Source organism: Xiphophorus maculatus, chromosome 21 (assembly GCF_002775205.1).
Source record: "Xiphophorus maculatus strain JP 163 A chromosome 21, X_maculatus-5.0-male, whole genome shotgun sequence".
Lineage (NCBI taxonomy): Eukaryota > Metazoa > Chordata > Actinopteri > Cyprinodontiformes > Poeciliidae > Xiphophorus > Xiphophorus maculatus.
Genome location: NC_036463.1, coordinates 5,739,724 through 5,753,332, shown reverse-complemented (window position 1 = coordinate 5,753,332; position 13,609 = coordinate 5,739,724). Strand labels below are relative to the sequence as shown.

The 13,609-nt window shown below is 37.1% G+C and overlaps 1 protein-coding gene across 2 annotated transcripts; it reads right to left on the bottom strand.

The window, feature by feature from the left end:
* Nucleotides 1-6,978: 6,978 nt before the first annotated feature.
* LOC102221793 (inositol monophosphatase 1-like) lies at nucleotides 6,979-12,130 on the bottom strand. 2 transcript variants are annotated; one of them, XM_023326040.1, is made up of 9 exons: nucleotides 11,158-12,130; nucleotides 10,168-10,262; nucleotides 9,911-10,050; nucleotides 9,714-9,818; nucleotides 9,267-9,312; nucleotides 9,078-9,186; nucleotides 8,874-8,982; nucleotides 7,428-7,579; nucleotides 6,979-7,326 (listed from the first exon to the last, which is right to left on the bottom strand). In XM_023326040.1, exons 2-9 carry the CDS (start codon nucleotides 10,228-10,230, stop codon nucleotides 7,199-7,201), a joined length of 852 nt encoding a protein of 283 aa, XP_023181808.1. In that variant the 5' UTR covers nucleotides 10,231-10,262; nucleotides 11,158-12,130; the 3' UTR covers nucleotides 6,979-7,198. The 2 variants fall into 2 exon arrangements, with proteins under 2 accessions (XP_023181808.1, XP_005816948.3); XM_005816891.3 differs by having other exon boundaries at nucleotides 10,168-12,130.
* Between the last annotated feature and the right edge of the window lie 1,479 nt (nucleotides 12,131-13,609).

Here is a 13,609-nt window from a genome sequence, read left to right as displayed (position 1 = left end):
CTTAGGTTATTTTCTAATTTACTGAGACGCATCCGAAGTGTCAGACACTGTAGCTGTTATAGTTACATGCATTAAGAGCTCAAAACAAAGTTTGCAAGCAACAGAGAGGTGAGAAAACTGAAAGGGTTTAATTGAATAAACCAAAAATAAAAAGGTGTTGCTTGAACAGAACAATCAATGGAACGAGAGAGAGAGCGATTCAAACAACGTCTAAACTTCAGATGGAGGTAAACAAAAGATAAACAAAGAAACTCAAGAAAACTTTGTTAAGAAGGTGACATTTGACACATTGTAGGTGTAACAATTAGCAAGCTAAGACCAGGTGTGAAAAGGAGGATACAAAACAAATGAAGGTTGTACAAGGATGTATAAAGACAGAAAGAACCAAAAATTAAGTATTGAATAAACCAACAAACTAGGATCTGTCATTCTCAGCTTCTATGCTAAGATAGTTTGAAATATTTAAAGCGTGGTTGATGGAATGTTTTTTTAGAGTAAAACTCAATATCTAAACTTGCAGCTGCCAGCAGATAGCTGTATCTGAAACAATAAAAGACATTTAGACAAGAAGAAAGCTCGTTTGTGGACTTGTCTTGAACATCTCCACCATATTTCTTTCGTGTCATGTACCAAGCAAAAAAGGGGGGTATTTTCAGGAAGCAACTCACAAACACAAAGCATACTGCGTCTGAATCAACAGCTGGACTCCCAAAAAACTAAAGCCCCTCATCTGGAGGTATGGATTTAACCAGTTAATTCATTTAAGTGATTTGATTGGCAGCAGACAGTATTCACTGGATGAGTAAAGGCGCTGCTTTAAAACTCCTCAAACGACATCTCAGCCACCACTGTCAATTGGGAATGAGACTGTAATAGATGGCAAGAAGCAAATTGATCATTTCATAATAATGGCATGATTTAGTTCAGTAACAAGCCAGCCAGAGTTTCAGTGCAGCAGCAGCAGATGTCGCTAGTGAGCAATGAATGAAGCATCAAGTAATGAAACTTCAGGCAAAGCAATGGGCTGGGAAGCCTTACTGCTTCACCAGGCTTCATTTGGCCATCACTAGCATGATGCATGTTGCTGTGGTGAGGGCTATCACCTACACAAGTAAACAAAACATCAGTAAAAATGGAGAAAATAACTTAAAATGGGAACTTACAGTGGTAACACAAGAAGAGGACAGACAGGGCAATGGAAGGATCCTTTGACAAACAATGAAAATCCAGCAGCCTTCTTCTTCTTCTTCTTCTTCTTCTTCTTCTGCTTGAAATTTATTGCCGGTTGGCAAAAAACGTTAGGTGAGCGTTACCGCCACCAACTGGTAAGGAGTGTATCCAGCAGCCTTGATGCTGTGATTGCTGAAAGAATGCAGGTTAATTATGAATAGGGTGCAGCTGGGAGAGAAGACAAACAGGTAAACTCAGAGAAGATGAATAATAAAACAGAAGGAGCTGAAAAAAGACTGAAAGGATCTACAACAGGAGAGCCCAAAAGAGCAACTTTTAGATGGATCCCTTTTTCAACACACCTGAATCAAATGGCTTAATTCCCTCATTGAAAATGTAATTCAGCTCTGCAGAAGCAAGGTAATGAGTCATTCATTTATGTCAGGTGTGATGGAGCAGGGGTGCATTTTAAAGGTGTATTCAAAGACTGATCCATAACCAATAGAGAAAAAAAAACTGACAATGAATACAAATACACAAGAATAAACCAAGGAACTAATCATAAAAGCCTAAACATGTATGGCAACATCTTGAATTAATTACACCAAGATCTTTTGGACATATATAAGCTGAAAAGAAAAGATAAAAGTACAAACACCCCAGAATCGTGACGACTTCATGTTGTCAGGCTTTTTCTTTTTGGTGGTTTCCTGATTCTAATTGTGTGGCAGTTATCATGTGTGTTACAACCCTTAGATTGAGTCTCAGATGGAGCAGGTTGTAGCACAAATTGTAAATTAAACATGAAGGCAATAACTAAAAACATCTCAATTATTTTCCCACCTGCTCTGGGATTTACAAATTGAATGGAAGCAGAAAAAAATCTTCAAGGTTTCCAAGGCCAAATAACAAAAATACACTCCTTCTGGCTGGAAAAGAAAGTCAACTCTTTTCTGAATAAAACCTAAAGTTATAGTTCCTGAGCTCCCTGGCTGGCCAGAGATCAGTGTTAGTTAAAAGAACCCCAATCAAACTTCCCATCTAAACAAACTTTCTAACAGTGGACACCTGGAGGTCAGTAAGGTTAGGGAAATTGATCTCAGCTTTCTAAAATATGTGTTTAATTATGGTTGCTGCATGACTTAGAGACTTAGACTTAGACTTAGACTGACTTTTATTGTCATTTTGCATGCACAGGGTGTATACAGAACAAAATTTCGTTGCATACAGCTCAGGACAATGTTTTGGGCTTCCAATGTTGTGAGGTTACTCCAGAATAAAATAAAATACAGTATAAAATATGAATATAAATATAGAATATAAAGTGCAGGAATGACAGGGCAACTCCTTCTGACTCAGTACCAGTTGAATTTGAAGAGTATTTTCTTCTTGTTTTCAAAAAAACAACTTTATTTTGTTTGCTGTTTGTTCCACGTTGAAAAACACATTCCAACAAATCATTAAAACACATTATGACAGATGTGCCCATTTGCAGATGTCTAACCAGATATATGAATTATTGCGGGGATTCTAATAATGTTCTCTTTTATTCAGTGTCTTATGCGTTCACTGGAGACATACTATATTTAAAGTGAAAACTTCAAAATAAAAACCAAAGATGCAAGGTTTTATTCCCTCATGACATGATTCAAATGGATGAAAATCAAAAGAAAAATCATCTTTTTTTCTTAAAGGAACAGGTATGATAACAGACAGCAGAGTGTGAATATGAGTGAGATTATCACACACCTACTAACTTCTAGCCCGAGCACTTTAAATCTTCGTAGCTTCATAGCTTGCATGCCACATAGCTTCACATCTTAAATCAATATACGACCACAATGTATTTTGAATTGCTATTTCCCTGTGGCACAGTTATGTCAGGAGTAAATATGGAACATTGTTAACTATGTATTACATGTAGAGCAGAAGATGTCATGTCAACATTGTCTCCATGGCTTTAATATAGGCCGCCAGACGCTCCTCTGGGAAATCTGTGTTCAACAGAAGTGAGCAGCCATTTTTATTATATTTCAACATGCATTGGATACAGAAGTGTCAGGCTAGTCTTGGTCCCATGTGAGAGAAAAATTTGTCCCCCTTTACCTCTGTTGTCCTGAACTGTTAGAGCAGCCAGCGAACTTGGTTTAGGGGGAGAGAAATGAAGTTGAATGACATTAAAAGCAGCCTGGGATATTGATCACAGGGTTAGGGGTTTATTTGGGGCTCGAAAAGTTGGTTTGACCTAGAACTGAGAAGGAGAATAGTCTGAATAAATGAGTAACCTTTAAAAGCTATCAAATTGTCATGTTTGAAGTTTGCCATAAGGCATGCAGGGGACAGCGAGCATGTAGGTGCTCTGGTTGGAAGAAGCCATAATTCAACTTTTTGTTTTTCTTGTGAGAAAGCAATGCAGAATAGTCGCACCCTGAAAACAGCAAACATGGTGATGGCAGAATCATGCTGCGGGGAGGGGAGATAAAGTGGCCATAATAATGATAGTAAACATACAGCCATAGCTACAGAGGAATGCTTTAGGTTAGGCTGGATGATACCAGGTAAATATGAAATTGCAATATTATTTTGACCCTAACCCACATTTCCCTGCCAACAATAGTTCCCCTCTGTGGTCAATTAGCTTCAGCATCTTAGTCAACAAATTCTGTGGAGGCTGTAAAAGACTTTACACTGGGGTGGAGGTTCACTTTCTAAAACAACAAACTTACAGTAGGCCTGCTCGATTATAAACAAAATTATCATCAAATTTACTTCGATCAACTTAGATTATTCATTTCTGTAATTGGTTAGCAATGAGCTGTGTAGGTCATTAATATTTTTTCTGATATATTTTTGTTGAATCTTCCCTTGAAATGACTGAAAAAACATTAAAAATTAAATAAAAATAAACACAATAAGATCATCCATATGCTGTACTTTGGCAAATTGTATTTAGAAAATATTACACAAGCAAACTATAATTTGATTTACAGTATTTAACTCGATTATTTATTAAAATGCTTAATTATGAACAAAATGAAACTGATTTGTAATAACTGCATGGTGGCAGTTCTGCCCAAAGGAGTGGGTCGGAACACCAGCAAACAACTGTGAGAAACTTGTGCACAGAAAAAGTCAGTTTAAAAGACAATTGTCCCTGATACTGACCAAATGTGTGTAAGGTTCAAAATTCAAAAGTTATAAAAAATAAATCTCTATAAAGTTTTCTGGCCTCTAGCAAATAGAAATTAATTTGTTGATTCTAACTTATCTAAAACAAGAGAAAGTTAGTCTGATTTAATTTCAAACATTGAGAAGAAAATATTTTTATATAGTGCCTCTGGTTCCAGCTGTATTGTCAAAATGTGCTTTCTACCCTCTGATTTATAAATTCTGTAACTTGGTCATAAAAACTGAGTAAATCCTGCTTTAATGAGACATTTCAATCACATTCACCTATAAGTGTATTGTATATCTCCCTCTAAAGCTTTTTGTTTGTCTTTTGGCACTCAATAACTGAGCAATATTGTATATCCCTTTGTTAATTATTCTAAGGACAAGTTATGCTTATTGACAAACGCACCATTATGTCATTGTCGATAACTCATTATCTTTCCACACACATCCATTAGACGCAGAAGAATCCGTTGACGTTGATGAATGGCAGTAGAATTTTTAATGTCTGTGTAATTGCTTACAGCTATACTGCACTGAATTATAAATCATTCACGTCTCTTTATAAGCTGCTTATTATTGTTAGAGATACAATACCGCTGTACGATGAAGCTGATGTTATGTTGTCGTCGTGTCGTGATGTAAAAACTGGAACTCCTATTTATTTCAAAACTGAGTTATGCTAAAAACGGTACTACTGAGTCCAATATGAGGTGGAATTTACACTCAGTATAAATCTAGCTGTTCTAAAGCAAGGAATGTGTTAGAAAACAGCAAACCATACTAGAAAATAGCTTTAAATTGCTGTGTATGGCAGAAAACGAACACATGTAGAGAGCAGTGAAGCATGGAGAAGGCAGCTTCATGCTGTATGGTGGGTTTTATTCAGAAGGAAAATGGAAACTCTTCAGAGTCAGTGGGCTGATGGATAAAGGACAATCCTAGAAGAAAACCTGTTAATGGCTGAAATGATTGGAAAACATGAAATTGCTGTTATTGTTGAAAACTGCGATATTTTTGTAATTAAGCTTTGTGTCATCTCAGTGCCCTCTCTACCGTACATGATCTTTAGGATCTTTGTCACCAAAATATGTATCAGATGTGGGCCATAAATGTTTATCTATCTGGACAAACATGTTATTGGCAAGCAGAGTTTCATTCTGTGCTGCGTGAAATGTTCTAACCTTCTACAACGACTGCACTTAAGCTGTATTTTGTGAGTAGGACATGAAAAACCTTGAAAAGTAATGACAATTGTAATTCAGTGCATTACAGTGCTCCCATTGAGATCTGTTAGAATGGCCCTGTCAAAGTTCAGACCTCGAAAAACTGTGGCAAGGCTCGAACATTGCCTCCGTGTCCGATTTGTTTCAGTTTGAGCTGTTTTGCAAAGACGGATAGGGAAAGCTGCTTTTAAAATGTATTTACTCAGGTGAGCATGCTAAATCTACATGGCACACTCTCCTGATTTTTTTTTATATATTGAAAACCTCACAGTGATGCACTCTGTTGTGTTGCTCAATTACAAAAATTCATCCTTTGAGGCTGTAACTTGATACATTGTAAAAAAAAAAAAAAAAACACATCAACGCTCCATGAATACATTTGCAAAGTACAATAGCTTTGAGAATTTGTGTGGAATTCTTCGACTTGTATTGCACGTTTCTCTGTTCCTAAGATAGAAATCTCTGGCATCTGTTCTGGAAGTTGGGTCAAAAGTAAAACTGCAACTATTAATTGCAACCATTACTGTCTCTGTTAGAGAATTATCCTCATATTACACATTAGAAGATGAAATGTAACTAACATTTTGCCATCTTAAAACCCTCTCGAGCAACATGAGCAAAGAATCCTTTCGCACCCCATTCTGCTGTTTGAAAGGCAGCAATGTAAGCATGTTCTGAGGCACGTCGCCCCCGCAGCCTTTTACCTGACCTCCTGCTGTTATTTTTATTGTTGCTGCTGCTATCTCTGATTGTTTATCTTGTTTTATTTACAACTGCAGCTGTTTTCTCATCTCTCACCTCCATCTTCTCTCCCTGTTGTGGCCAAAGTCAATTGTTCATTGAGGGGTTACCAGGAAGAAATGTAATGATTTAATAGATATCATGAGTGATCTCAAGTGTTTGACCGGTGTTTTATAGGATAGGAAATGTGTTTGCGAAGGACACTGAGAAAACACTCAAGAGCATCATTAAAACAGCAAAGTATACAACAATATAACTTGAAACGCTTGCTGCAGGAAAATGTTGTTTCTGAAGCATTATTGACCTCTAGTGGTTGGTTTAGGAAATGAAGTGAATAAAATCAAGCAAAGAAAGTTTTTTGTGAGAATAGGTAGAACTCAATGTCATATTATTACCCTCTAAATACATATTTTCTTAAAAAACAAGCCTTTTCAATCAAACTGACATCATTTTAATTCTCAAACATTAGTCTTGGAGAGATTTCAGAAGGTAAGGGCTAAGATTAAGCAACGGAAAATTGTGGAGGTCATTGCTGATTAAAGGTTTTATTGTCAAAGCAAAGTGAAACATGGTTAGTCAGCAACAAAAAAACTGATAAAATACAAGATTGGTAAAATCAAAATTACACCCATCTCCTTCTTTAATCAAAATATTTGATAGACACAAAACAGAGAGGCAATCAAATTTAATGCAAGCTTGAAATGATGAGTAAAATGATATGATTGGGCAAAATATGCTACCAACAAATTACGCCAAGCTTTCACACTTAGACAATCAGGAATGACTGTGGTATAGTAACTTAATTTACGCATGTAGAAAACATACTTTTCTCATGTTCTCATTTTCCAGTCCATATGCTAATTCAGAGCAGCCAGCCTTTAAAAATCTTCTCACTTTTCCTCAATTGGTGCGTCATCCCTCGCTGAGGGGAATATTTCAATTTCCTTGATGATCCGTTTGGCAATGACATCGTTGTTTGCTGAGACCATTCTTCCAGACATCAAGTCAAATGGCCCGCCTAAGTTTAAAACAAAGCTTTTGTTAAGAAGTGCAACGCTGATATTTACAGTGATGATTAAAAACATTTGTTTTGTAGCACGACTGTAAAAGTGAATATACCATCAACGTCCAGAAGGATTCCTCCAGCTTCTTGGACTATTACTGCTCCAGCAGCGATATCCCAGCAGTGGATCCCGATCTCAAAGAAGGCCTCCACTGCCCCGGTTGCCACTAGACACATGTTGGTAGCAGCTGTTCCTGACCCTCGGAGCCTTGTTAAAACAGAAAATAGAAAATGTTAGCTCAACAACAATCAACAATCAGGCAAAGGTGTCCTGGAAAGAAACATATTCCATCGATGCTAAGAGGAATTGTTGTACCCAGAATTTTATTTTTTGTTTCTGTGTGTTTTTTGTCAAATCTTTTGTTTTTTATATAATTTTTTTCAGGTTAGTAAGTTTCATTTCAAGATGGAAGCACAAAGCAAAATTTAAGGCTAATGTAATATCTGACTTTACCACAGCTAGCGGTAGCTACATATGTAGCCTTAGCGCACCAGTTGCTCCAAGTTGTTTTTGTCAGTGTAACTTTAATACTTTTACTTATTTATGTGAAACTCTATTTTGAACCATATGTCAAAAGATAAGCTTGCTTTGTATGACATTTTAGAGAGCTAAAAGAAAAAGAAACTTTTAACACAGTTTGATGATCGCCCAATCAATTCACTATAATTGATGTTTTTGCATTTTTTTTGGCAAAGGAGATTTTTCAAACCGCAGTTAAAAAATACTCAAGCATAAAAGCAGAGTGACAAATGTCATTTTGGTAATAAACAAATGATTATTACCGTCTATGAGATTACTACTGACTTACCAGCAAAAAGCTTGATTTAGCAATGCTAGCAGCAGTTGGCTGAAGTTTTCTTCACACTGGTACAGTTTAATGCCTCTTATTGTGCTTCATTTCTCTTATGTGTAGCTATAATCAAAATCGATAGGATTTGAAAAAATGTTCAGTCAGAAGGAGACTTAAAAAAAAAAGCTGAAAATGCACCACTAGCTTAGCTTAACGTTAGCTTCAGAGGTGTAACCTAATGAACATTTCTGAATTAGTAGTTTGAGCAAAATTGCTATTTTAAAAGTTAAAGGGTTTTTTCAAACTAACGTTTAAATATTTAAGTACGAGAATTAATTATTTCATATTATAAAATATAGCCTCAGCCTTGCTTATGGCTTGTAAAAGGAGCCACATGATAAAACCTCAAGCTGAAGTTTTAATAACTTTGCTTCAAATTAATGCTGCGCTTCATTTACTTCTGTCTGTCCCAATAACGTTTAAGATTTAAAAATTAATGTCATTAGAAACATATATTCATTAAAAATAATACATCTGGATTTAAGGAGTTAATTTCATGTTCTTACTGTTGACTCTACTAAAAAGAAAAATCAAATGTGTTTTAGACCCATTGTTAGAGGTTTTTATTGCTTACCTAATTTTAAAATGGCAAAATTTGGTCTAACTCATCGGTGTTTCAGGATTAAATTGCAGACATGTCATTCAACTTACCCATGAACTGGGATGCACAGAATCCTTTGCATGGTGGAAAGGATTTTGGTCACTTTCTCTGGACTCCTATCAATTCCATGTTCAGAAATGATAATGGACTTGTGGATATCTATAACAACAGAAGGTCAGAGAGATTTAACACTTTTGCTTGATATATACATGGTAAATTTAATCTAAATATTAAAATGTGAATTCTATTTTTACCTTTCACATCAGAAACTTGAATGGGTTCATTGTTGCAGAATGCACCCTTCCCTTTCCTTGCTTTATACATCTTGTCCTCCAAGCAGCTGTACACCACACCAAACTCCAACTATAAACAGAAATCATTTATTAAAGTGTCACATCAAGAGGTAAGAATGAAATGCAAATTTTTGTGTCTTTTTGACCTACCTGTTTATTGATAGCAAAGGCAATGCAAACTGCCACGAATGGGAACCTGTAAGTAAATAGCAGCATTTAGATACAAATAATGGGTCATTGCATTGCTATACAAAGTTAATGAGATGCTGATTGGCTCTTTTGTTGAAAGATTTTACCTCAAACACACACTGCACATGTTCATTATCTGCTTTTCTAAATATGGTTGGTCTTTTAATTTAATCTGTTTAGGGATTCTTTTTTTTTAATTGGGCTCATATTTTGAGTTTTTTCCTAGTAATTGTTCTTCATGATTGTTTTTTCCCTCAAAAAAATACAATCAAACTGCAACAAAACTAACTTCCTGGTTACTTGAGATTCTTGTACATCATGGATTTTTGCCAGATTTGTATATTACATAACATGGTGGCCAAACATCAGCATCTCTATTGCCCAAAATGTGCTCAACTGTCACCATACCCATGCACAAAGTTTGTGGTGCCGTCTACTGGGTCGATGATCCACGTAGGTTCGTCGGTCAAGATGCACGGCTCACCGTTTGCAACAGACTCTTCCCCAATGAAACTACAGCACAGAGGAGGAAGAGGAGCAAAATTAAATGAGGAATATCATAGTTGAGCCTTTGTGATTCTCACTTGTCTCTATGCATTGCTCACCAGTGTGTTCCTTCTCCGAATTCCTGCTTTAGAGACCCAATGATGATTTTCTCTACCTTCTCGTCAGTCTTTGTGACAAGGTCCACAGTAGAGCTCTTGGTCATCACTCTTATTTCACTCTCGCCAGCTTTTCGAATTTCCTAATTGTTCAGATTGTAAGTAGAACAGAATTACTGTCAATGTCACCCACACTTCAGCTTCTTAGTGCATTTATTGTTGCTATGTCGAAAAGAGAAAAACAAAGTTAGAAACTGTACCTCTCCAGCCTTTTTTGCAACAGCAACTGCAAAGTCATAAGCCTTTTGCCAAGGGTCCTCCATTTTATTTCTGCTACAAGGTTGTTTGGAAGAGTCTGTAAAATAAAACAAAGACTGTAAAATTGCAGCAACATCCCATAAAACGTGGGTCATTATTCGAACAACATGCAAATACGGCTTAATGTATGGAAAAATATGCCTGTAAAAAGGATTATTAGCGACTGGAGCCTCAGTGACTCTGAGGTGAGCAAAAGAATACAACAGCATCACCACAGACCTGCATCACAATTAGTACGCTTTCATTTCAGCAACATACCATAAGTAAGATTTTTTCTGCATCAGAGTCTGCCAGCATTGTTCCAAACCACCACCACAAGCCAGGATTGCAACACATTGTGTTGAAATTTGTCCTTATATTGCTTGTCAATTAGAGATAGTAACAAAAAAGCTTAGTATGAGTTAGGACATGATTTTTGTGACTGTATTCAACTATATCTGCCTGGTTGTGGAAGAAAACTGGCTTAAGTGACAACTTTCATGTTAAGGAAACTCCTTAAGTTAAATGTTAATGCTTCGTCTGCTATGAGGTAGATTGGTTTGTTTACATTATCTCAGAAGAACGTATAGCATTTGATTTTAAGAAATATTGAGGGGTTTTTTAAGAAATATGCAGCTTCAGGGAAGAAATGTTGTTCCGTTAAGAAGTCAGTTTAATAATGTGATTAATGATATCTCACCTCAATCTATCAAGTACCATTTCCCATCCTCTCTTCTTTCATCTAAAATTTGACAACTGGTGAGTAAGACGACACTGATAATTCTATTAAAACTATTATAGGCAATAATCATTGATGAAAATTCAATGATGATTTCATTACAAAGATTAAGTCACCAACTAAAAGTTGAGGTAAATGGCAGCAAGACAACATTTAAGAACGAGTGGAACCCCGTTTGATAAGAAACAGCAGAAATAGTGAAAGAAAAACTCACCTTGAGGAGAAGATATGCAGCCAGGTAAGCCTTCAGGTGCTAGTGATGCTTGTTTAAAAGGCCCAAACCTTTAAATTGACTCACTGTGGAGGCGAGGCAACTTACAAAGTTGCCTCAACGTGGGGAAAAGTACTAGAAGCCCCCAGGAGTTTCATTCCCATCAGCCCAAAGGAAAAAAACAGCTTTCTGTCTTTCAAAACGGCAGACCTGAAACATCATGATGTCCCATTTGCTCTCAACTGAGAGCAATTAGGGTTGAGTAAGAAAGTGGAAAAATTTAAGGGAGCCTTCCTCTCACTCCAATGCAGGTGAAACAGGGAGACACACCCATCTTCATATGATTCAACGCAACAACTGACATGAGAGGTTATTAAATAATGAGTGAATTCCTGAAGGTTGATGTCACAACATGTTTCAGGGAAGCTGATCGGAGTTGACACATGAGGAAGAAAACCTGTTGCTATAGATTATTCCATACCTTAAATTTCAACATATAAATGGGGTTTAAAGGTCTAGTAAAAGACCATATAGAAGTCCACTGTAATAATACAAAACTTATGTACAAAGAATGTACAAGTTTCAAACAAAATATTCGTTAGCAAAATTAAATCAGTAAATAATCTCTCTCTTTCCACTCCTATTCAGGTTTCTGTACATCACCCTGAATACACCATCTTCACTTTGAAGCACGGTGATGGCAACATAATGCTGTGGAAACGCAAAGTATCCCAAACAGAAAACAATCATGCAATGAAAACATGTTTAATACGACAGAAGATATGGAAGAAAAATAGATTACTGGTCCAAACAAGTGATGACCTAACCTCTTTTTATATCTCTTAAAAAGAGATATAAATTCAGATTGTTTTTATTATTACTATTCGGATAGTTTCTTGACGCATGAGATGTTATAATTTAAGATAGTGTATTAATGCACAATGACAAAAAAAAATTATGTGTTTTGTTAATGCGTCCGCTCCTGTGGGGGTGTGTGTGTGTGTGTGTGTGTGTGTGTGTGTGTGTGTGTGTGTGTGTGTGTGTGTGGGCGTGTGTGTGTGTGTGTGTGTGTGTGTGTGTGTGTGTGTGTGTGTGTGTGTGTGTGTGTGTGTGTGTGTGTGTGTCTGTTATCAGAGAAGCCACAGAGGCTCCTCAGCCTTGGGGGTGACCGATGAAGTGCCTCCGCATATCAGTTTTTTGCCAAATACCATCTCACACAATGCAGCTGGCCCCTGCTTTTTACCCTCAGGGGTGGGGGGGTGAAAACGAGGATTATTTTTACTTCCACTTCACAATTGTGCAGTATTTCTGTTGGATCGTCACATAAAATCCTGATATAGTACACCGCAGTTTATGTATAGATGCTAAGAAGGTTTAAAACAAAAGGGTTATGGGGATGTGAATACTTTTGCAAGGCGCTGCGTCATAGCAAACAAAGCTGCTTGACAGTTTTATATTTCCTGACAGCTTTCCTGCTTCGTTCCCTTTTATTGTTTTCCAGTGGTGGAAAACAGTCTGAAAGATCCCCTGGTGAGCCCATGTAGAATAAGTGTCTGTTTCTCAGAGAGCCTGCCGGAAGCTGGATAAAGTCTTGACAACACATTCACAAACCATGTGAATTTTTACACAGATGGTGTAGAATAGAGCACATATCTGTGTGTTTAAGTCAGATTCTGCATTTTTTAGTATCCCTGTTGCTTGAAAAAGAAAACCAGACACCGCAACCATCCAACCCTCGAAGCTAAACAATAGATTGTGTTGACTCTTCGTCCAGGATGGTATTTACTTGAGGTTTTTTGCCCGGGAGTGACATAGTTTGCATTTTATTATTCAAATGCATGCAGCAGTTAAGTCCTGAGGGACCAGAGGATATTTTCTGGATCGTCAAGCTTCTCCTGAAACTGTTGACAGTTATATAAAGTCACACCTTGCTGCAGGAAAAGTCGTTCAATTAGTGCTAAATGTTGCATGTCTCAAGAAAATGACGTTGCATCTTTCTTTTTGCTTCTGTTATTGCAAGATATATTATTCTGTGCTTGTGCTCAGACACAGGAAAGATGGCATCACTGTCTAATATTCTGCGCCTGTGTCAGAAAAAGGAGAGATGAACACATTCTGACATGAAACTTAATGCGACCACACCTTGCATAGCTTCGCTTCATGTGTGTCGCAACATGTTAGACTCATGTCTGCTGTGTAGCCCTAAATGTTGCGCTAGTAACGGCAGAGCGGGGCCGCGTTAGAGTCTTCCTAAAGGAAGTTCTACGTCTGATCTCAAATTTCATTGGCGACAGCTTTGTTAAACAGCAGCAAAGCCGGCAGAAACCGCAGATCCATTCTTGTAAACAAGTTCCAGATCTCCAGAAAATCCTAATGCACCAGCTGCAGCTGAAATAAACAAACTGGCATTAGATTTAGGCAGATCAGTGCGGGTTATCATGTTGAAAGTTTTGTT

Coding starts and splice junctions, on each gene's coding strand:
- LOC102221793 (XM_005816891.3), bottom strand. CDS start 10,434: ATGCTGTTGTATTCTTTTGCTCACCTCAGAGTCACTGAGGCTCCAGTC. Junction 10,051..10,167: donor TTGCAAAAAAGGCTGGAGAG/GTACAGTTTCTA, acceptor CTGAACAATTAG/GAAATTCGAAAAGCTGGCGA. Junction 9,313..9,713: donor ACCACAAACTTTGTGCATGG/GTATGGTGACAG, acceptor ATTTACTTACAG/GTTCCCATTCGTGGCAGTTT.